Consider the following 24,849-nt stretch of genomic DNA (forward strand, 5'->3'; position numbering starts at 1 on the left):
TACATTCAGTACACAGTTTACCACACAGGTCAAGAAAGACTGAGGGGAAGGTGGCCTGCTGGACGGCGTATGGGGTCAGGGCTCTGACTTAACTGGGAAGCAGGGGCCTCGCCTCCCCACTCCTCAGCTCTCTTCCCACCACTCATAAAAGTGTGCCTCTTCGAATGAAACTTGTGTTGGTAGGGAACCGGAGAGGCTCAGTCATTAGAAATGATTGCTGAATTTCTAATTCAAAATTTTTAGAGCTGCTTTTATTTTTTAGCAGGAGAAAATAAACTTTCTTTCTTTGGTTTGTGAACAGGTTCTAGTAAATACTGCTTGCTGTGTTTTGATGTTGGTGGCTAAGCTAATCCAGTGTATTGTGTTTGGCCCCCTTCGAGTGAGCGAGAGACAGGTAAGTCCAAATGGCAAGGATGGATTCTAGAGACCAGATTTTCTTTTTTTTTTAACTGTGTGTTTGGTATCCTTTTAATTTTTTAATGTTTATTTATTTTTGAGAGAGAGACTACAAGCTGGGGAGGGGCAGAGGGAGAGGGAGAAACAGAATCTGAAGTAGGTTCTAGGCTCTGAGCTGTCAGCACAGAGCCTGACGCGGGGCTTGAACTCGTGAACGGCAAGATCATGACCTGAGCTGAAGTCGGACGCTCAACCAGCTGAGCCACCCAGGCACCCCTGGGTTTGGTATAATTTTAAACTTACAGAAAGTTTGCTTGAATACTCTGAAGAACTTCCAGACACCTGTATCCAGATTCACAGTTGCCAACATTCTCTGCCATTTGCATTAACATTTACCTTTTATTTATATTATATGTATATTTTCTGATCCATTTGAAAGTAAGTTGTGGACATCATCCCCTTCTATGCCCAGATACTTCAGTATGTACCTCCCAAGAGCAAGGACATTTTCTTATGTAGCCATAGCACAGTGATCAAAATCAGGAAACTTAGCAATGATAAAATACTTCCTGTAATCCGCAGTCCATATTCATTGTAGCCAAGTTGTCCTGATATTGTTCTTTATAGCTGTTTTCCTCAAGACTTTCATGAATGTAGTGTTAAAAGAAGCATAGATTTATTTTAGTTTGAATAGTAGTAAATACCACTCTTTAGGATAGGAGTTCCTTTCCAAACGAATTTACTGAGAGATTTAAGTTTTTCCCTTTGGAAAAGTAAATTAAGATTCATCGTTCCAGAAGCAGACAGTTAGGTGACTTGTTCTCGTTTCAGGAGGGGGAGCCTGGCATTGGAGCATTACTCCCAGAATATACACGTATAGGAACAGGACATGCTTCTGAGAAAGAATGTGTCACAAGTGTCCTGTACAGATTGGCAGTCCTCCAAGGAATTTAGTGTAGAATGTAGAATGGTGTGGGTTTGTTTTTTGTTTGCTTGTTTTTTGTTAAAAAATTTTTTTTTAACTTTTATTTATTTTTTGAGAGACAGGGAGAAACAGAGCATGAGCAAGGGAGGGGCAGAGAGAGAGACACAGAATCAGAAACAGACTCCAGGGCTCTGAGCTGTCAGTGCAAAGCCTGATGCGGGGCTTGAACTCATGAACCATGAAATCATGATCTGAGCTGAAGTCAGATGCTTAACCAACTCAGCCACCCAGGTGCTCCAAGAATGGTGTGTTTTAAAATAAGAATTTAGAACCAGCCTTACAAACAGAACTATGTTTCACTTTATCTTCCTCCGGCGAGAAGACACAGGAACCTGGTGCGTGAACCTACATTGGTCTCACTCTTGACCCTTTCAACCCAAGTCCCCTATTACCAAATCAGCTGAGGTCCTAGTTCAGTGCTGAAGTGAGGCAACTGTGTGGTTGAGCCCTTGGATGCTGTTATGAGCAGGACTGTTTGTTCTCCCAGAGTTTTCATTAGTGAGTAGTGAGCACTTCCTCCAAAATACCAAGGTCCCCCCGAGGTCTCCCAAATGGCATCAATAGATTGTTGGTTTTTTGGTGGGATACAAAAAGCTCCTCTTGATGCTTCTTCCTTTTTTTCTGTCTTTCTTTTTAAAATGTTTATTTATGTTAGAGAGTGAGTACGAGGGAGGGAGGCCAGAGAGAGGGGTGGGCAGAGGATCTGAAGCAGGCTCTGTGCTAACAACAGAGAGCCTGATGTCGGACTCAAATTCACAAACCGTGGGATCATGGCGTGGGCCCAAACTGGATGCTTAGCTGACTGAGTCACCCAGGTGCCCCAATGCGTCTTTCCTTTTGAAGAAAATCTTCTGACTTGCAGGCCAGAAGTTGGTCAGGCCCAGGCAAGCCGTTTCAGTGCTGGTGGGTTGACCTGGCACCAGTGGTTTTCGTGTTCCTAAAATGTTAAAGTTATTGGTTCAGAATTGACAGAAAACATAACCTTGGAGCATTAGAGAGACTTTTACAATACCTAGAGGTAACAGGCACATTTGTTATTCTGCTTTCAGTTTTTCAGTAGACATCACGTCTTTCATTTCATGTATTTATTTGTTTAAACCTTTGACTGTAGGTGGCACACACAGTTACCTTAGTTTCAGGTGCACAACACAGTGATTCAGCATCTCTATACACATTATGTTGTCATGCTGTTCCCACCACTGTGTTATTTTCTGATGAATGTCATCCAGTACAGTTTATCAAGCACCAGTTTGAGTTGGAACGCTGCAGAACTGACACAGGTTTGCTCCGTAGGTGGTTCAAGGAAGTTCAAGAAATAGAGTCATGTTAGAGGCAAAGACACTGAGTCTTGAAAATGGGGTAAAAAGGGGTGGAGGTTTAGAACATGGAATTTTTTTAAAGCACATTAACGCCTACTGCGGCACATCTCCAAGCACGGTGCGCGTGTTTAGTTCCTCCCACAATTCTGTGAGGGTTGATCCCGGGGTAATAAGGCCCAGGATGGGGAGACCAAAGCACAGGCACGTTACGTGACGTGTCCCAAGTTGCACGGCAGATCGATGGTGGGGTGAAGATTCCAAACCCAGCACGGGATGGCCTGGGTTCACCTTGTACTTTAACTGTGCCCCATCTGAAAACAAACCTTCACCAAAGATTCCTAGTTCCATTTATTCTCCATGCAAATGTACAGCGTACAGTGTGTAAAAAGTTCTCAAAAGAGTTCTTATCTCTCCATAGTCATTCACTTGTTACACATTGAGACTCCATTATTTCTGTTTCTGTTCAGTTTTGTTTTCTGTTTCAGTTGTTTGAGTTTGCAGAAGATTTATATGACTCAGAACAGTTGATACAAATATACCTAAAAGTCCTATTTCATTCTTCTTTCCTCAGTTCCCACCCCTCCCACAGATGGATTGATAGTGTATTTTAATATCTGATGGCTAAACTCCCCTCCTTGCCCTTTTTCTTCAGGGTAGTGAAGATTTTCTTTTTTTTAATGTTTATTTTTGAGAGAGAGAGAAAGAGAGATAGAGAGAGTTGGGGGAGGGGCAGAGAGAGAGGGAGACACAGAATCTGAAGCTGCTCCAGGCTCCCAGCTGTCACCACAGAGCACCGAGCCCGATGTAGGGCTTGAACTCACTGCTCGGAGAGCACATTTATCAACTTCTTGGGAAACCAGGTGAATGGTACTCACCAGAAACCCTAAAAACACTTGTTACCCTTGACTTCATAATGCTGAAGAAATAGAAATTCCTGCAAAGATATTCATTGTAATATTGTTGGATATCACACAATATCCAACAGTATTGGTTGAAGCTGTTTTCATTGTCTATGTGTAACCACTAAAATGGTGTATTCACAGTTTATTTGCTCACATTGGTAAGGTTCTCACAATAAGTGAAATAAAGCAACGTACAAAAATTGATGTTTTTGCACATTAGGAAGAAGACAAGAAAAACGCATAAAAATGCTAAGGCATCATTTTTGTTTTAGTTTTCCTATGGATTATAGGCTGGCCAGTGAGCATATGTTGTTTAATCTTTTCTACTATTTGTTTTAAGAGTACTGAGAACAAGGGGCGCCTGGGTGGCTCAGTCGGTTAAGCGCCCGGCTTCAACTCAGGTCAAGATCTCACGGTTCGTGGGTTTGAGCCCCGCGTCGGGCTCTGTGCTGACAGCTAGCTCAGAGCCTGGAGCCTGCTTCCGATTCTGTGTCTCCCTCTCTCTCTGACCCTCCCCTGCTCACGCTGTCTCTGTCTCTCAAAAATAAAATAAAAACCATAAAAAAAAAAAAAAGAAAGAGTACTGAGAACAAAAGTATTAGAAATGATACTTGTAGTTTTAACATTTTTTTAAATTTGTGTTGGAAGTATATTATTCTTAGTATATAAGGTCCTAGACTAATATCACTCCCCTTTTAATGGCTACAATCTTATAACTGACAGGGTTACAATCCAAAGTCTACAAATTACTTTCCAAAAGTTTTACTATTATTCTTCAGTGGGTTTATTTTTTTTCTTTACCTTGTAATTTCGTGTGGACATATATTAGAAAGCTGAATATAGAATATTTTCTCCAGGGAAGCCAGGTTTCATTACGTTAACTTCTCGTAATTGGGTTAGAGGTAATAGTACTCACCTTTATAAATGTTTTTCTTTTTAGCACCTCAAAGACAAGTTTTGGAATTTTATTTTCTACAAGTTCATTTTCATTTTTGGAGTGCTGAATGTCCAAACAGTGGAAGAGGTGGTCATGTGGTGCCTCTGGTTTGCTGGACTTGTATTTCTGCATCTGATGGTTCAACTCTGCAAGGACCGATTTGAATATGTGAGTTGTTAGCCATGCTTTTCGCTTGCTGAGTCCCATGTTTGCCGGGTTTGGATTGTGTGAGATGAAGGAGCCGTGAAGGGAGGTCTCCAGGCAAGGCTCCTCATCAGGTAGCCACTGCCTGTTTCTTGAGGAACTTCGGCAGCAGCCAAGGAATGTGGGAACATGTCTCATCCGGGGGCTCCCTCCCCTCCCCAGTGGCATGTTCCGTTACAGCCCAGGGGGGCTCGGTTCACCTACACAAACTGTTCTGATCACAGCTCAAGGAAATCTTAATATATAAACTGAAAAGACGCAGCTCTCTTCCAGATATATTCTGTTCTAGTCTCCTTCCATTTTTTCTCTGATTCTTAGAGCCTTCCTACTGACTAGTTTACACTGTTTCCACCCTTGGGCCAGGACTCCATTAGCTCTCTTGGATTCCTGGGTCCAGGGACAAGTGACTCCTTCTCCGGGTACAGGATCTGCCTCTCCACCTCAGATCAGAGCTGTGCAGGGGAACCCGCACTCTGTAGGGCACCTGAACTCATGTCATGGATCCTTGGGAAATTCACACCTACAGTTTTGCCCCTCAGGTAAACCCACTCCGGGGCCTCGTTTGCCCCTGGTCCCGGAAGTCCTTGCCCATCTGTGTGAGTTCATCTCAGTCTGAAAGCCCTTATGGCGTCAAGAACAGGAGTGCCCAACCTCCCTAACTGGTTTGCTGTCTCCACCCTCCTGCTCAGAGCCCCAGTCCCAGGCTTTTGTCCCTGGCCGTGGCCTCGCCTTGGACACTGTTAACCTAGCACAGGGATCTAGGTGCTCTGCACCTGGATTACATTTCACTTGTCCCAGCCCTAAATACTGTACGAACGTTCTCCAAGTGAATTTTCAGGAGGAGGGCTCTAGAGCAAGATCCAGAAAGAAATGCAACAGAACATGGTGCAGTCGGGAGTGCTGCTGAACGTTGAAAAAGAGAATGACATACCTTTGGAAAGTTGCTCGGAGAGCACTTCTCCTGATCCTCTTACCAGTGGGAGGAGGATCCAGAGAATTTGAGATGAAAATATAATGCATTTTATTACTTTCTGTAAATTAAGTAATACAGATCTCTTTAATACCAGCTCATGCCCCTATTTAGCTTTTCTGTGCGTTGCATTTGGCCAAGCAGCTAAACACAGATTCCTGAGCAAAGACGCCCAGATTAACCTTGAGTTTTCTCAGTGACGCTTAACACTGCAGTGAGCTTCCTTCTCCTGTCTCGCTCTGTTCAGCTCTCCTTCTCCCCCACCACACCCATGAGCAGCCACGGGCGAGTGCTGTCTCTGTTGATTGCGATGCTGCTTTCTTGCTGTGGATTAGCAGTCGTCTGCTGTGTCACCGGCTTCACCCACGGGACGCACACGCTGGCCTTCATGGCAGCGGAGGTAAGATCAGACTCCAGGATGTTTTCAGGGAAGCGAGAGGGTCCTTGTCAGATTATTTTCACCCAGATTGGGGGATATTTGGTTTTTTGTGTTACCAAGCATATTTTGAATTCCATGTGTTGGATACTGATATTGAAGGGAAAAATGTGTTATTTCATGTAATCCTTGCTAAAGCGTGATAAAAAGTAATTCTTTGTGCGAACATTTATATAGCACCTATTGTATGCTGGGGATTGCTCTAAATACCTTATGTGTATTGGCTCATTTTATTATTCCTATTTATGAATGGGGAAACAGGCATAGAGGGTGCAGTGAATTGTTTAGGATTCCAGCGTGGACGGTGGTGCCCTGCAAGCCCTGTGACCCCCCTGGTAGTGAACACTGATGGCTGGGGATTGAAAAGGAGATACTCTCTAATTGGGTTGTTTTTTTTTTTTTTTAGGTAGGACATAAATTAAGGCTTTACAGAACAACATAAATACACTATTTTTTATTTTAGAAGAATAATCTGAGACATACATGTATATTTTAAATTTACCTTTTAAGCCTTTCTGAATATACTAACTTTTTTCATTAGAAATAAAAATTTGGGGGGCTCCTGGGTGGCTTAGTTGGTTTTGATTCATGGTGTGTGAGTTTGAGCCCTGTATCGGGCTCTGTGTTGACAGTGCAGAGCCTGCTTGGGATTCTCTCTCTCTCTCTCTCTCTCTCTCTCTCTCTCTCTCTCTCTCTCTCTCTCTCTCTCCCCCTCACCCCTACCCTGCTGGTATGTATACACACACACATACTCTCTCTCTCTCTCTCTTTCTCTCCCCCTACCCTGCTGGTATGTGTACACACACACATACTCTCTCTCTCTCTCTCTCTCTCTCAAAATAAATAAACTTAAAAAATAAAAACTTTTTGGATGTCTTTATATTCAGTTGCTATATTTGCTTTTTTCCTCAGACCAAAGGCAAAATACTTTTATCTTTACCATAATTGGTACAATTAATGAAAAAGAATGAAATAATTGATTATTAAAGCTAATTAGCTAATATCAAAACACTAAATTTGAACCACTTTTTGGGAGTTTGTTAGAATAGGGTTAAAATTTATTAGAATGCCTGGCTGGGTCAGTTGGTAGACTGTGTGACTCTTGATCTTGAGATTCTGAGTTTGAGCCCCACATTGGGGGTAGTTTACTTTAAAATATAAATAAACAAAAAAAATTATTTTTTGCTTAATAGCATTGATTTCAGAATATAATGTAGTGTAAGGAAAGTTAGTAAAGGAGCATTTAACTACTTAGTAAAAACATTTGCAATTCTAGTTGAATACTTTCTGCATATGTATACTTCTCCTGAAAATATCTGTTTAAAAGTATTTTTGCACTGATTTTTGTTACTAATTTGCTTTAAATTTATTTTATTATAAAAAACCATTGCATGATACTCTGGTTTTCTTGCTTTTTTTTTTTTTTTTTAAGAGAGGGAGTATGTGTGTGGGGGAGAGAGAGAGAGAGAATATCTTATGTGGATTCCATGAGCATAGAGGCTAATTTAGGGATTGATCTTAAAATCATGAGATCATGACCTGAGCCAAAATCAAGAGTCAGACACTTAACTGACTGAGCAACCCAGGCCCCCTTTACTTTTAATGGTAGGCCAAACTTTGGAAAAGGTATACTTAAAAATAAAGACATTTAAATTAGGCCTATTGGATTATACATATTTTTATTTTATTTTGGGTTTTTTTAAAAGTTGTATTTATTTTTGAGAGAGAGAGAGACAGCATGAGCAGGGCAGGGTCAGAGAGAGAGAGGGAGACACAGACACAAAATCTGAAGACAGGCTCCAGGCTCTGAGCTAGCTGTCAGCCCAGAGCCTGATGCAGGGCTTGAACCCACAAACCGTGAGATCATGACTTAAGCCGAAGTCGGACGCTTAACTGACTGAGCCACCCAGGCACCCCTGTTTTTAATTTTTTAAAATGTTTGTTAATTTTTGAGAGACAAAGAGTAAGAGAGAAGGAAAGAGGCAGAGAGAGAGGGAGACACAGAATCCGAAGCAGGCTTCAGGCTCTGAGCTGTCAGCACAGAGCCCGACACGGGGCTTGAACTCAAGAACTGCAAGATCATGACCTGAGCCAAAGTCAAATGCTCATCCAGCTGAGCCACCCAGATGCCCCTTATTTTAATTCATTGCTATTGATTTTTTAAGATAATTTGTCATGTTAAAGATTTTATGTTTTGAACTTAATTATATTTTTCTATTTATAGTGTTTCTGTTTGTAAAATATTTTTCATTTATAAATTAGAATTTCCAAATCTCAAACAATGTAGTAGTTCTATTCTGGTAGTCGAGGACTTTTTTTTAATATCAATTTAATTCATTTATTTATTTAATATAAATAATATTTATTTAATACAAAGTTCTACGAAGGGCTTATTTTATTTTCTTCCTTCTTCTGTGTGGGCAGAGGGAGTGCAGGAAGTGTCACGTTGTCGAGAGCAGGTACTCCTCTCAGACTGTGGCTCCTAAACTAGTCTCCGGGTATAGGATCACCAGGTCTTCAAACGCCCTTTGAGGTACTTGGTGATGGTGACTTCCTGCTGTACAAAATAGAAGTGACTGTCACACCACTAGCATGAACCTCAAGACTATAAAAGGCATCCCCAGGAGATGGACAAGTGTAATCGGTTGTCACCTATTAACAGAGAAGGCTCAATAAAAGTGGGGTTTCTAGGTCATGAAAACACTATGTGAAAATTTGAAGCAGAAAAAAAGTACTTGGTAAAAACTGTAGTTGAAGCAGGAAAAAAAAAAAAATAGCTGTACATGACATCGCCAGTCCTTACCTACCTGTAACTGAAAGTTTGTACCTTCTGGCCACATTCATCCTGTTCCCGAAAGGTCCCTTGAATAAAGTGGCTTTTTAATTGAACTGAGAAATGATTGTCTTTTATCTGTTTGTAAAAGTAAGTTTGGCCTGAGCAGTTAGAAATTTTACTAAAAAGAAAAAATATACCTTTCTTTGTAGTCTCTTCTTGTGACAGTGAGGACTGCTCATGTGATTTTACGGTGAGTAGAAATTGGGGAGGGAGGTGATCGAGGTCTGTTCTTACAGCCGATTTTAGTATGTAACCTGTATGAAATCTATCCAAATGGGACCGTACTGTACCACGTGAAGCCACATTAAAAGTGTAACAGTAATTACTGAAAAGATTTTTCTCTGTTCACTGCAGATACGTAATTCACCTCTGGGACCTCAACCATGAAGGGACGTGGGAAGGAAAAGGAACCTATGTCTATTACACAGATTTTGTCATGGAGCTCACGCTCCTGTCCCTGGACCTCATGCACCATATTCACATGTTGGTAAGACTCCTCAGAAGGAGCGCTAACAGAGCGCAAAGCATTTTAGAATCAGCAACCCTGGTTAGTTCTTAGCAAATGCAACCTTTGTGGATAAACGACGTCAAGTCTAAAAATAAATGCAGCTGCACCCCCCTGTCTTTCTGCCACTGGGTGGAAAGCAACGGCGTGCGTCTTGGCTGGAGCCCAGCTGAAGGAGGGGTTTGCTCGGATCCCCCAAGGGCATTCAGTTAACTCCACTAGGTCACTAACAATCCTCCTAACATGAAGTTAGAACGCGTGCTGCACAGTTTCCATGACTTCTGCTGTCGTAGCAGCTACTTTGTCAGGGGTCAGGGGAGCTCATGCACTGTTAGCCACTTCATGGATCCACAAATTTTCCGTCTTTACATTAAAAAGCACCTGTACTTAACTCCTCCTACCTGATTGTTTACATTTTACTTTAGTGTGCAAGAAATTTGAAAATCTGCTTCAGTGATGGTGAGAACCAGTGTATTGGTGGGCAGTTGATTGATTATAAGCCTCTTAAAGTTGCATTTAAAAAATCACTGGGTTACACACAGGACATTTATTTTTCTTTTTTAGTGCTTGTACCATTTAATTTTTTTTAAGTTTATTTATTTTGAGAGAGAGAGAGAGAGAGAGAGAGTGAGCATGCATAGCACGAGTTGGGGAGGGGCAGAGAGAGAGAATCCCAGGCAGGCTCCACACCCTCAGCACAGGGAGTCTGACATGGAGCTGGATCTCAGGAACCTCAAGACCATGATCTGAGCTGAAATCAAGTATTGGATGCTTAACCAACAGCCATCCAGGCATCCTAACACAGGATATTTCCTTTTTTTTTTCCCCTTTTTTCTTAAAAAATTTTTTTGTAAGGATTATTTATTTTTGAGAGAGAGAGAAAGAAAAAGAGTGCAAGTGGGTAAGGGGCAGAGAAAGAGCAGGAGAGACAGAATCCAAAGCAGGCTCTAGGCTCTGAGCTGTCAACACAGAGTCCGACATGGGGCTCAAACCCACAAACACTGAGATCATGACCTGAGCCGAAGTCAGCGCCTCAATCATCTGAGCTACCCAGGTGCCCCGGCTCAAGACATTTCAAAGTCTGTTTTTTGAAAGTAACTTTGAAAACATACTTTAAAAAAACATGTGTAGTTTTTGTTTAAATCTCCTCACCCCAAAACAAATACCCAGAGATAACTGATACCATTTAATTTATTTTTTAATTTTTTAATGTTTTTTATTTATTTTTGAGAGACAGAGACAGTGTGAGCAGGAGAGGGTCAGAGAGAGAGGGAGATACAGATTCTGAAGCAGGCTCCAGGCTCTGAGCTGTCAGTAGAGAGCCCGATGCGGGGCTTGAACTCACAAACCGTGAGATCATGACCTGAGCTGAAGCTGGACGCTTAACTAACTGAGCCACCCAGGCGCCTCTGTTACCATTTTATTGTATGTTTTTGTTTCTTTTTATATTCAGATATATCCAGTCATAAATTGTGATCGTATTTTAGACATGGAGTTCAGTTTTGCTTTATTTTTAGCTAATGTATTTATCTCTACTGTCCTGTGCTAGCCACAGTTCTTTTTTTTTTAAAATATTTTTTAATGTTTTATTTATTTTTGATACAGAGAGAGACAGAGCATGAGAGGGGGAGGGGCAGAGAGAGAGGGAGACACAGAATCGGAAGTAGACTCCAGACTCTGAGCTTATCAGCACAGAACCCGACGCGGGGCTCGAACCCACAAACATGAGGTCATGACCTGAGCCGAAGTCGGAGGCTTAACTGACTGAGCCACCCAGGCACCCCCACAGTTCTTTTCTTTTTTAATTTTTATTTATTTTTTTTATTTTGAGAAAAAGACAGCAAGGGAGGGCAGAGGAGAGAGAGAGGGAAAGAGACAGAGAGTCCTAAGCAGGCTCCATGCCCAGCATGGGGTTCAATTTCATGAACTGGGAGATCATGATTTGAGCCGAAATCAAGAGTCAGTTGCTTAACCCGACTAAGCCACTCAGGCACCCCACATATTAGTTCTTTGAAGGTAGTTCTATCCTGCCTGTTTTGCTTATTTTCCCATGTAATTAATCTTTTAAAAGGTTTTACATAAAATATTGTATAATGTTGATACATAACTATAATAAATATAATTAGTGGCTATATAGCATTACATTATATGAATTTCCAACCTATTTTCCTACTGGGCCTTTTGCTCATTTCCTGGTTTTATTTTCTATAACTGCATGGATGGACTTCTTTGTACATAAAGCTTTTAAATTTCTGATTAGTTCCTGAGAAAAGATAGCTGGTGATAGACTGGCAAGGCCAGAGAGCACGTGCGTGGTTTGCGGTCGTGAGGTCAGTACACGCATGTGCTTCCCGAGAGATTGCTCCGGTTCAGCTTTCCCAACGGCAAGAGCTTCTGTCCCACACCTCGCCTTCGTCACCGGTGAGCTCACGTCCGTCTGATGCTGTATTCTCTTCCATGTCCTGCTTGTTCAGTTATTTGGCAACATCTGGTTATCCATGGCCAGCTTGGTCATCTTTATGCAGCTGCGTTACCTGTTCCACGAAGTGCAGCGTCGGATCCGGCGGCACAAGAACTACTTGCGTGTGGTTGGGAACATGGAAGCCAGGTGAGCGAGCGCGAGCCGGCGTTGCCCAAGTGCGCTCATTTCAGGTCTTTCCGAGTAACGGGCCTCAGGTTACACGCAGGTTACACGCGAACTGCCTTTGTAAACTGTTTACGGAATGGGGAGGAGAATAAGTGGAGGCTCCTGAGGACTGCTAGGTGCGAATCCCCATGTAGTTGCTGTGCGATTCGGGGGCAACTTATTTAAATCTCTGTGCCTCAGGTGCTTCCGGTCTAGGGGTGATAGCAGAGCCTTCTCCCTGGAACGGTTGGGAGGGATCAGGGACAATGCAGATACCGTATGGGAATGCAGTAGCCACTCAGTAAATACTCGGTGGTTTTACTGTGTTTTATCATCACCGTTATTCAGCAGAAGCTTCCTTGGTCTTCTGCCCTCGGTTTGATGAAGAGGGTCTCACTTACTCCTGACTCGTGTGTTTACGCACATACCCTCTCTTAACCTCACCAGCCTGAGCGTAAACCAAGCCTCATGGTGTGAGATTATCGGGTATCCTTTTTGTGTCCGGGGGGAACAGTTTGGCTGTTTGGAGGGTTTGCCCAGAATGTTCTCTCAAGTCATTTTTAGCTAGTGTGTTATGTGGAAGGAACTAAGAGGTGCTGTTGTTAAGACAGAGTTTCTGTGTGTAAGTTTCTTGCTCTTCGATGGGCTGTGAAGAGAAAGCAGCTGTAATATTTTTGATGGTCGGGAACATTTTACAGAACAAGATTCTCCATAACTGGTGTCAGAAGGGCAGAGTTTATAAAGCGGCCCTCCGTGAACGTGTGCGGAATTGACGGCGCCCTGTGTCTTTTCCAGGTTTGCGGTGGCAACCGCAGAGGAGCTGGCTGTCAATAATGACGACTGTGCCATCTGCTGGGACTCCATGCAGGCCGCCAGGAAACTGCCCTGTGGACACCTTTTCCACAAGTAGGGACACAGGTCTTTGTGCTTGGCTCACGACTAGGCCCAGCAGAGGAGGGGGACGTTACCTCAGACTGGCCGTGGAGCGGGTGGTGAGGGCTCGGTGGAGCTTTGCGTGGTCCTCCTCTGTCCCTCAGCCCCTTTCCTATGTGGCAGGACTGTTCCCCACTCACAGGTCCGCCATCTTAATTTCTGGGTCTGCTCCTCATCAATTTAAGCTCTGAAGTAGAACAAGTATGCTTGTAAGATTTAAAAGAAAGGGATGGGGGAATCCCCGCCTTCGAACGGTTCATGCGCTCCCTGGGGCAGGAGAACGTGCACATGCACACAAGACAATTTTGCACATACACAAAAGCAACAAACACACCAGCGAAGTTGGCTGAGTTGAGGACTGGACCAGGACCACGGAACAGTCCAGAAGAGCTGTGACTCTATTATCAGGGATAACGCAGGATCTTCAGAAAATCCTAACGATTGCACCAGTTCTGAGTGGGGACAGGTTTGTTCCTCTCCCAGGGAGTGATCATTTTTGCATATTGAGAAAGTTTTCATCTTTATATCTATAACCTGCCTTATTTTAGATCACCAAATCATTTTTCTTCTCCTGTTTTAGTATTGGAAGGGGTTTGGAGCTGGAGTATCAGTAACTGAACACATTTATTGATAGAATTTTTGTGTGCTGGGTGCTTGTGTTGGGGTCTGGGATCACAGACATGATCTCTGCTTTCGTGCAGCTTACAGCCTAATAGAGGAGATGAACATGAATTAAACACACATTTCTGAATTATAAACTAAGTGCTCTAAGGGAAAGGAACGTAGTTCTTAGAGCTTGTAGCAAAGGGATCTGACTCAAGCCTGGACAGAGTGACTCTTGGAGATGAGTGGGAGTTGAGTCAGCAAAAGGAGAGGGATCCTCTAGCAGGATGAAATGAGGTGTGTGGAAGGAAGGGGAAGAGAACCGGTGTGACCGGGACTTGGATCACAAGAAGGAGTGGCATTTGCTGATGCAGAAGAAGCAAGCAGGAGCTAGAGCCTGCAGGGGCCTGAGGGCCAGAGGGAAAGGGGACAGGTCATTGCTTGGGCCACGCCGCACCGGTGGAGGGGGGTGGGGAGCAGTGGACGGATCATGGATCAGCCATGAGAAAGGAATAGAAGAGTTGTCAGGGATTCTCCTGGTTTCGTGACTGTGCAGCTGCACGCCCAGCACTGCTGTTAATTGAGATCAGAAGACCTGAGAATCCACACACATTTCTCCAAAGTTGCTGGGAGACGGTTGGGAAGAATAACTTCAAGAGTGTACTTTAAAGCACATGATTAGGTTAAGTTTCAGATTTACTTTTTTTGATTAAGACAAAAGTCATACAACATACTATTAACATTGTAAAGTGGGCAGTTCAGTGACATGTGGTGCATTTCACCATGTTGTGCAGCCACCACTTCTTTCTAGTTTCACAAGTTTTCGATCATCACAGAATTACACCCCACACTCCTTAATCACTTGCCATTTCTCCCTCCTCCGTCCCTGGGCAGCCACTCGTCTGCTTTCTGTCTGTGGATTTGCCTATTATGGACAGTTTGTTTTGTGACTGGCTTCCTTCACTGCGCAGATGATTTCAAATCCCAAGGTGCAGCAGCTATCAACACTTCATTCCGTTTTGTATGGCTGAATTAAAACCTTGATAATTTTATAATAACTTATTTACGCATTCACCTATTGATGAGCATTCGGCTATTTCTGTCACTTGGCTATTGCAAATATTGTGGTGATCAAATTTGTAAACAAGTATCTGAGTACCTGTTTTTAATTCTTTGGGTGATACACCTTAGAATTCCTGCCTCATATATATTTCTGTGTTTAATTTCTTGAAGAGCCACCAAACTGCTTCCCACAGCAGCTACACCATTTTATATCCTGCCAACAGTGTGTGAGGGTTCTAATTGCTTCACACTCTGTAGTTCATGTTTATTTTTCTGTTTTATAGCCATCCTCGTGGGAAATAGTATCTTGTTGGGATTTTGACTTTTACTTCCTTAATGACCGTTGATGTCGAACATCCTCCTTGTTGGCTATTTGTATATCTTCTTGGAAAATGTCTGTCCAAGTCCTTGGCCTGTTTCTGAATTGGGCCATTTGGTCTTTTTGTTGATAAGTTGTAAGCATTCTTTATAAATTCTGGATACTAAACTTTCATCAGATGTTATGATTTGCAAATATCTCATTCTGTAGCTTTTCTTTTCAGGTTCTTGACAATGTCCTTTGATGCACACAGATTTTTCAATATTATGAATTCCAATGTACCTATTTTTCTTTGGTTGCTGATACTTTAAGAGTCAAATCTAAGATCCAGTGCCAAACCTGAGGTCATGAAGATTTACCCCTGTGTTTTCTTCTAGTACTTTTATGGTTTTAGCTCTTATATTTGGGTCATTGATCCATTCTGAGTTAATTAAAAATTTTTTTTAAATGTTTATTCATCTTAGAGAAACAGTATGAGCAGGTAAGGGGCAGAGAGAGAGAGAGAGAGAGAGAGAGAGAGAGAGAGAGGGAGGGAGGGAGACAGACACACAATCTGAAGCAGGCTCCAGGCTCTGAGCTGTCAGCACCGAGCCTGATGCGGGGCTTGAACCCATGAACTGTGAGATCGTGACCTGGCTGAAACCAAGAGTCAGACACCTAGCCAACTGAGCCACCCAGGCGCCCCTTTTTTGAGTTAATTTTTATACACGAAGTGAGGGAAGGGTCTGACTTCATTCTTTTGCATGTGGTTATCCGGTTGTTTTGATACCTTTTGTTGAGTCTCTTCTTTCCTTATTGAATGGTCTTGGGACCCTTGTTGAAATCAATTGGCCTTAGACGTTTGGGTTTATTTCTGAACTCTCAAGTCCAATGGCCTACATGCCTATCTTTATTCTAGTACTATGCTGTTTTGATTACTGTGAATTTATAGTATGTTTTGAAACTGGGAAATGGTGAGTCCTCCAACTTTTTTTTTCTTTTTTCCCTTTTTTATTTATTTTTATTATTTTTGAGAGACAGAGCATGAACAGTGGAGGGTCAGAGAGAGAAACAGACACAGAATCTGAAGCAGGCTCCAGGGTGTGAGCTAGCTGTAAGCATAGAGCCTGATGTGGGGCTCGACCCCACGGACCATGAGATCATGACCTGAGCTGAAGTCGGATGCTCAACTGAGCTACCCAGGAACCCCATCTTTTTCTTATTCTATATTGTTTTGACTGTTTGGGGCCCCTGCAATTCTGTATGAATTTGAAGGATCCATATTTCCATTTCTGCAGAAAAGGCCATTGCAATTTAATAGGGATTGTGTTGAATCTGTTGATCACTTTGAGGAGTATTACTATTGTAAGAATATTATGTGTTCCAAGCCATGAACATTAATATCTTTTCTTTTATTTAGATATTCTTTTATTTCTTTTAGCAATCTTTTGTAGTTTTTAGTGTCAAGTCTTTCATCTCCCTGGTTAAATTTATTCCTAGGTATTTTATGCTTTTGGATACTGTTGTAAATGGAATTGTTTTAATTTCCTGATTGGATTATTTATTTCCTCTGTGTAGAAGCATAGCTGATTTTTACACATTGCTCTTAAACTGTGCAAATTTTCTGAATTCGATGATTATCTCTATTGTAGTATGTGTGTGTGTGTGTGTGTATTGTTTGGGATTTTCTATAGTAGGATCATATCATCTGCGAACAGAGCTGGTTTTACTTACTTTTTCTATTATTTGGAAGTCTTTATTTCTTTCTCTTGCCTAATTGCTCTGGCTGGGACTTGATGCACAGTGCTGAGTAGTAGCAGTGAAAACAAGCATCCTTGCCTTGTTCCGGAGCATGGAGGAAAAACTTTTCATCTTTTACTATTGAATATATTACCTATGGGTTTTTCATGAATGTCTTTTATCACGTTAAGGATGTTGCCTTCTATTCCTAGTTTGCTGAGTATTTTTATCAAGAAAGAGTAGTCACTTTTGTTAAATGATTTTTCTGCCTCTATTAAGATTATCATATGGTTTTTTCTATGTTTTTTTTCCTGTCATTCTAGTGTTTGTTACACTGGTTCATTTTCTCATGTTCAACCACACTTGCATTCCTAGGATAAATCCCTCTTGTTCACGGTATGTAATCATTTTAATGTGCTGTTGGGGTTTGGTTCACTGGTGTTTTGTTGAGGGTTTTTGCATCCATATTCATAAGAGATACTGATCTGCAATTCCCTTGTGGTATGTGTGTCTGGTTTTGGAATCAGTCTAATGCTGGCTTCATAGTATGTGATGGGGAGTTTTCTCTCCTATATTTTGGAAGATTTTGATAGGACTGGTGTTCATTCTTCTTTACATATTTGGTAGAGTTCACCAGGGCAGCCATCCGGTCCTGAGTTTTCCCTTTCTGGGAGATTTTTTTACTGACTCAGTCTCTTTACTATTGCAATTTTCTGTTTCTTCTTGAATCATTTTAGGTAATTTCTTTGTTGGCAGGAATTTGCCCATTTTATCTATATTCTCTAATTTGTTGGGTTACAATTATTTATAGTTTTTTCTTATAATCCTTACCATTTCTGTAAGGTTGGTATTAATGGTCCTACTTCCATTTCTTTTTCTTTTTTCATACTTTCATTTTTGATTTTAATTATTTGTATCTTAGTCCTGCTAAGAATTGTCAATTTTGTTGATTTTTTTTTTTAAGAACCAGCTTTTGGTTTTATTGATTACTCCATTGTTTTTCTGTTCTCTATTTTCAGTTACCTGTGCTCTAATCTTTATTATTTTCTCCCTTCTTCTGGCTGTAGGTTTCTTTGCTCTTTTTCTAGTTTTGTAAGATACAAAGTTAGGCTGTAGATTTGAAATCTTTTTTCTTTTTATGCATTTTTAGTTGTAAAAGTTGCCTCCAAGGCACTGCTTTTGCTGCATCCCATAAGTTTTGGTATGTTGTGTTTTTTTATTTCATTTGTCTTAGTATTTTCTAATTGCTGAAGGGTTTAATTTTAAAACACTCATCTGCCTTGGTTGAATGAGCAACGCATTAATTAGGACCTCTTGGTTTGCCCTACTTTGTAGCTTCGGCTGATAGAACGGGAGTGGGGTTGTGGGATGATTGTTATTTTACGCTGATCTCAGCCTGGCTGCGCTGGCCCTTGTGGTTCTTATAAAACTTTGGGGAAAAATCTTTATAGTCACAGGTCTTAGGAAGCACATAGCATCTTGGGGCCACACAGTGAGATTATGGGTAGGATGAACGTGTCGGGCTGGGGTTCTGCTTTTATTTAGGGTGGAGGGTGGAGGCCTAGGGCTTCCTGGGCTCACTCCTTCTTGGTGAATTTAAAACAGAAGAATAGGAGTTTAAAGCACAGAAAGTGGCTCAGTCAGTTAAGCGTCTGGCTTCGGCTCAGGTCATGATCTCGCAGTTCATGGGTTCAAGCCCCGCGTCAGACTCTGTGCTGACAGCTAGCTCAGAGCCTGGAGCCTGCTTCAGATTCTGTGCCTCCCTCTTTCTTTGACCCTCCCTTGCTCACACTGTCTCTGTCTCTCAAAAAAATTAAATAAAAGCATAAAAAATTTTAAAAAACACAGAAAGAGAAGATAAGTTCTATCCACTTGATCAATTTTCAAAATCAACCAAGATGTCTAAAACAAATGGGGGGGGCTAGCTCTCTATTTAGTCATGTGGCTGGCAGTGTGTGTATTAGGGACAGTCATCTTCCAAGTGGAGGCCGAGGCAGTCAAAGCCTAAAGCAGGCACTTGCACTACAGAAAGAAAAGCGGGCTGTCACGGCTTAACACTGCAGTGATCAAGGGCAAATCCATTTTAATCTGTGATAAAACTAAATGTCTAGATTCTAGCAGATTGTATAGCGAGATAATTTGCTTTGATAGAAGATATCTTTGCAAGATTTCATTTGGAGTCTGACAAGTATTCCATTACATTGCGGTATCACTTAGAAGGAGGAGAAATACTCTTTCAATAGAGTATTGTTACAGTTAGAAAAATACATGTTTTCTCTAAAGTTTGGTTTCTTTAGCTGTGAAAGTCCAGCATTTTATTTTTAAGGCAACTGGATCTAGTCCTCACCTTGGAGTTTTCAGGCTATTATATTTAATGTGGGAGGTTTTCACAGAATATGAAATTAGGTTTGCTTATGAAAAGTGTGTCACAATGTGGCATTATTGGAGAGCGCCCAGGATCTTAACATACTTCTGTAGTCCCACACAAAGCTAATTTTACTGGTGGTGTGATTTAAGGGTGTTCATTAGGGAAGTGGACTTGTATTATTAATTATCTACTTCTTTATTTACTTATGGGAAAGGGAAACACATTTTTAAAATACATGATCATTGATTTGGATGACTTAAATAAATGATCACAAACAAATACTTCATATATAGGTGATGTATATTTCAAATGTGATAGCGTTGGCTGTACATATTCAGTGTTTTGTCACATTACTGTCATAAACTCTTCTGGTGCAGGCACAGTCACATATAGCTCCATCTTGGCCCCAGGGAGAATTTTGATACCTAAATACTGATAGGTTGCCAGAGGCTCTGGGAATCATCACATTAGGGTGAGGCTCTCCTTCATAACTTTTGTTGTGCCCATGTCCCCAGAAACTAAAAATGACCCCGAGGAAGTGAGCACTTCTTATTCAGTCCCTCCTTGAACTCTTAGAAGAGAGATAACATGTTATGGGGTGGGAAGCCTTCTTGAGATCTTAGAAGAAAGTCATGTGTTGTTATAGAATAGGAAGGAAAATTATAGATCCCTTCATCCCACCTTCTTGGTTTTGGTAATACACTTCCTGTTAGTGTCAGCACAAGCAGTTATCGTGTCTGGCATAATCAGGGTATTGTCATCTTCTGAGAGAGGGTGTAGAAGAAGCTTCCAGCCTCATTGGGAAAGCAGAGGGCTGGAGAAGCTAAGTGGCAGGTGTGAGGGAGGGGTCTTACGTAGATGAGGTGAGGACGGGGTGAGGACACAAGGGATTGTGACGCTGGATGAGCTATCTCAGCAACTGTGCTCTTAGCAAATAATGGTCTTGGGAGTGAGCTGGGAGGGGAGGAGCTGCAGTCTGAGTGAGGTCTTTGAAGTCCAGAGTTTGAAGAGAAGGCAGATTGTGACCGTGTTAGTGAGTAGCTGAAGCAGAGTGAGAATAGACTGTTGGAGTAGAAGATTCAAAGACATAAGAGGCTAGGGTGTTGGGTGATTCAGCCACATGGATTTCAAAGTCGTCAATGGAGTTGGAAAGAAAGATGTGATGGGGTCTTACTGAAGAAGGCTCATGACCAGGAGCTCGGTAGGTGATCACATATGTTGATGGATTAATGTTCACAGCAGAACACACTGGAAGTATATGAGTAAAGAGGTACTGTCAACAGACGTTTCTCAACATTAAATTTCACTATTGGTAAATAGAAGCTAACGTTGCAGCACATTCGCTACATTCAGAGTACTTCTGGTGAATTCTCATAAAATGCTAAGGATATCTTATTTTGGACTTTCTGGTAGCTCCTGCCTTCGTTCCTGGCTAGAACAAGACACCTCCTGCCCAACGTGCAGAATGTCTCTTAATATTGCTGACAATAACCGGGCCCGGGAGGACCATCAAGGAGAGAACTTGGATGAGAATTTGGTTCCTGTAGCCGCTGCCGAAGGCCGACCTCGCTTAAACCAACACAATCACTTCTTCCATTTTGATGGTTAGTTCTAACCTCTAAAACCGTACCCAAGGGGTTTTCTCCTCTAAGGGGATGCTGGTTTACTGATAAATGCCCTGTGTAGGCCAGTGTAATAGAAATATTTCCATCTCAAATGAAAATGTTCAGTAGGCATGGATAGCACTGGGGAGTTACTCTGTGCCAGGCATTTGCTGGATACTCTGAATATGGGGGTGGGGGAGGAAGGGGAGTGGGGGGGGCAAATATTGACTCAGCTAGGCCTTTGAGGACCACACTTAATGATAGTTAGCCATTGCTAATAATTTATTGCATCGGTGTAGTACTTATGCAGGGTCATGGAGTAGACTTTCTGGTGAGTACCAGCAGCAGAATCAGAGTTGGAACCCTTTCCTCGTCCATAAAATATGAATATTCTGCCTCTCAGCAGTTTTGAGAGGAGTTGTTGTAGAAACCTCACTTAAAATTCTGAAGCCATGGACCCCACACCAGGGGCTGGTTGATCATCCTTCTTTAATTCATGTTGGAATCGCTGTTGCAGATTCCCATCCCTTCTGATGCCACTGAGTTCCATGAGTTCATGTTTGTTTCCGTGAAACAGGCATCCCTGGGATTCTGTTAGGAGGAGTGCTCTTCTGATCTGTGATTTGAGTTGCTGGGGGTGGAGCATGGTGGGAGCCATGGCGTGTTGGTGAGACCCCTCATAGGAAGATCAAGGGTGGTCGATTCCGGTCTCTGAGCCGGGAGGTGAGGTCGCGTGGCTGGCTGGGCCTCAGGCGCCGGAGGGCTGAGAGGCAGCCTTGGCTCTCGCTTAAGGCCTCTGCCAGGTAGGACTTCTGAAATATGCCAGCAGATCTTGCCCGTAGGGCCCAGCTGTATAATCTGTTACTTTACAAATGTTTACTAAAAATGTAGTCAAGATAGAAAAGTCAACCTTGTTTCTCCCTGGTAAGGACATGACATAAGAATTCAGTTTTTCAACTGGCACATTTTGTTGGGCAAAACCTTGAGACAGCCATGGAACCTGTTTTTATATTCCATGCCTCGGTGCTTTTTGTGAAGGAAAGCAAAATACCCCCTGAGCATGTGGCTTGATATCACGTGATTGTACAGCCAGTACTTGGGGGCGTTTTAGCTTAGGGTCCCCCTTTTCTTGGGGAGGTGGCAGAAGCAGCAGATTGCTTGGTGCATTTAGCCCACAAGCCTGTGTTGTGGCACTCCTTGAAAATAGTTTCGAATCAGAAAAGCAAGGTCTTTAAATCACACGATGCAGTAGAAAATACCTCATGAAAATAATTGTGTAACGGAAGTCTGCACGTGGGTAGTGTTTGCGTACAGTGTGACAGGAGCACGAGCCCCTCTCTTGTATCAGCTCTAGAGCCTGGAAAGCTTTCCCTCTGTGCCAGGCGGAGGGCAGAGTGGCCTGTGGGGCCAGGGCCTCTGGAAAGGAGTCTGGAACCTCACTGTCTGGTTGTAAATCCACCGTAATTAAGCTGTGTGCTCTTGGGCAAGTCCTCTGACTTCCGAGCGCCCTTGGGATGAAAGACCATGGGAACCGAGTCGTCTCTGAAAAGAGTAAAGTGGAGATAAAAACAGCCATGATTCAGTGGGCTCGTCCACGTGACATCCTTGGTACAAAAGGCTGGTGCAGGGGAACCCGCTGGGGTCCCGGAGTGGCCGACCCTAGGCCGGACCACACAGGGTACAAGATCTCTAACTTGTGCTGGTTTCTCATTTGTCTTAGGGTCCCGGATCGCGAGTTGGCTGCCAAGTTTCTCCGTCGAGGTGATGCACACCACCAACATCCTAGGCATTGCGCAGGCCAGCAACTCCCAGCTGAATGCGATGGTAAGGGCCGCCACGCGCTTCGGGGTGGCTAGTGATCTGGGGGTGCTGGACGCAGTGTGCGCTGTGCGCCCCCCTCTGGCCGAGTAGCAGCATTCTCAGGGGTCTGCTCTTTAAGTACTGGGACCACTTCAGTTCGTGTGTTTTACAATTTGAAACTGCTTTGGAAACCAGCTTTCAGTTTAAGTGTTATTTATTTTTGGTGGGGGGAGAGAATCCAAAGCAGGCTCCATGCTCAGCATAGAGCCTGATGTGGGGCTTGATCCCACAACCATGAGATCATGACCTGAACCAAAGTCAGGAATCATACACTTAATCCACTGAACCCCCCAGGTACCCCAGCTTTCAGTTTAGCTGTACGGCAGACCATGTGTCCATTTCTGCACACTGCTAGGTTCGCTCTGCTGTGATCTAGGCCAGTCTTGGGATTCTGCTTGATTTGAGACTTAGTGACTGGAGAGAATGATAGGCCTTTTCTTAAAAGCTGTATGAGGCCTGCTAATGTGTTTTCTGACCCCCCCCCTTCTTCTCCCAAATAGTGTACACACACACACACACGTCTGTGGGTATGCGCATATATCTATATACCTTGAGATACGGAGGCACGCATACTGTTAGCTCAGGGATACTGTTCAAATAGCTTTTGTATTTCTCTAAAGCTTCGCCATATGGCATGTATTTTTGTTTCAGAGAAACCTATGTCATTATCACTGGGATTTAGTGTTCGTTGTGATGATGAATGCAGGACTGTTGAAATGCTAACTACCTTGGTCCTGCTTAGATAGGGCTGCCGGCTGACCTGGGTGAGCCTGGTCAGTCCCTCAGAGAGGCAGCGGTCCATTTGTCATTCATTCCTTTATCCTGATGTGTTTACTTGACGAACCTGCACTGAGAGTCCGCTCCTGCGCCAGGCACAGTGCAGGGTGAAGGGCTGCACGGCGCCTGCCACGTAAACCAGGTGGATGTGGGCCCCACTCCCGGGAAGTGTGGATTCCAGCAGGGGAGCCTGGTTAGGAACATAGACAAGTAAGATCGCTGCGATGCCACGAGCGCTCCGCTCCGAAGGCAGGGAGGCTGGAAACGAGGCAGAGCTGGAGGGAAGGGCCGTTTTAGTGGAGGTGTCCGAGTAGTTCTTGCTGAGGGACTGATACTGCGTCTGAGACATGAAGGATGAGAAGGAGGCAGCTGGGGGGCAAAGAGGCAGTGGAATCTAATGGTGCAAAGGCCATGAGGCGAGGAAGCCCTGGGGGCTGAGCGATCACTGTGGTTGGAGCCTAGTGAGTCTGGGACCAAGACCGTGCCCCTCGCTGAGATTGTAGAGCCAGGTCCTGGCAGGGGTCCGCAGGCCACTCAGTGCAGATCTTACTGTGAAAGCATTAGAAGGTTGGTCCGGGCCTTTTTCCATCCGCAGGGGACTGACAGGACCTTTAACAGAATGATTGGCTCCTGGGAGACTGGGGTATAGAGGGGCAGGGATGGGAGCAGCAAGCCCAGGTAGAGGCTGTGCAGTAATGCAGGTGAGACATGGTGGTGTGGACCAGGGCGTTGGCAGCAAGAATGAAAAGAAGGGGCGGCTTGAAGACACTTTGGGACGATGCGCTGACAGGACTGGACAATACTTCACTTTGGGTGAGCAGGCGGGGGCCCGGGTACCGGGATGGGCAGCAGCAGGTCTGAGGACGGGGCCTCGGCCTTCCCTCCAGCTGGAGGTGAGCCTTCCACACGGAGACACCACGTCGGCATCTGGGCCTCACGGAAGAGGTCAGGCTGGGGGTGGACACTGGCAGTTCTGGGTCCTGCCGACGGGGAGCCGGTCTCTCCCTGGGGGAGGATGCTGCTCACAGGAGGAGAGGACTCCGCACTGAGGGTTGGCAGAGAGGGAGGAGCCACGTGGTGACTGAGGAGGAGGGAGACCAGGAGGAGGTGCCAGGCGAGCTTGGGGGGGGGGGGGGGGGGGTTTCTTAGAAGGTGAGGTCGGAGGAGGACATGTTGGATTTGGCGGAATGTGGCGGTTGGCTAGCTGCGGAGGAACGGGTGGTTTCCGCAGCCTGAGCCGTGGGACGCTGGGGCAGATTGGGAGCCGAGTGGGCGCCGAGGAAAGAGCGGTCCGGCAGCGGGCTGGTGAAGGGAGCAGAGCAGTTGACCTGGCAGCTGGCGTGGGTTATGGTGTCAGGGGAGCTTGTGGCTTTTTTAAGATTTTGTTTTAAGGTTTTTGAACAAGTCCTTTATACGCAAGTATCAGAAGCTATAGGAGAGGATCCAGGGAAGTCGAACTCCCATCCTTTGGGCCATCCACCCAGGCTC

The 24,849-nt window shown here is 43.7% G+C and overlaps 1 protein-coding gene across 1 annotated transcript in view; it reads left to right on the forward strand.

Annotated features, from left to right (window-relative positions):
* The first annotated feature begins 301 nt into the window (after positions 1–301).
* AMFR (autocrine motility factor receptor) overlaps positions 302–24,849 on the forward strand; it is a 34,230-nt gene continuing 9,682 nt past the window's right edge. The window contains exons 1-9 of the mRNA XM_029924824.1: positions 302–394; positions 4,543–4,707; positions 5,961–6,113; positions 9,135–9,175; positions 9,340–9,472; positions 11,965–12,098; positions 12,912–13,022; positions 20,534–20,724; positions 22,445–22,548. Coding sequence (XP_029780684.1) covers positions 332–394; positions 4,543–4,707; positions 5,961–6,113; positions 9,135–9,175; positions 9,340–9,472; positions 11,965–12,098; positions 12,912–13,022; positions 20,534–20,724; positions 22,445–22,548 — 1,095 coding nt within the window. The 5' untranslated portion in view covers positions 302–331. The remainder of the gene's footprint in view (positions 395–4,542; positions 4,708–5,960; positions 6,114–9,134; positions 9,176–9,339; positions 9,473–11,964; positions 12,099–12,911; positions 13,023–20,533; positions 20,725–22,444; positions 22,549–24,849) is intronic.

This window comes from Suricata suricatta, chromosome 16 (assembly GCF_006229205.1).
Source record: "Suricata suricatta isolate VVHF042 chromosome 16, meerkat_22Aug2017_6uvM2_HiC, whole genome shotgun sequence".
In the NCBI taxonomy this organism is placed as follows: domain Eukaryota; kingdom Metazoa; phylum Chordata; class Mammalia; order Carnivora; family Herpestidae; genus Suricata; species Suricata suricatta.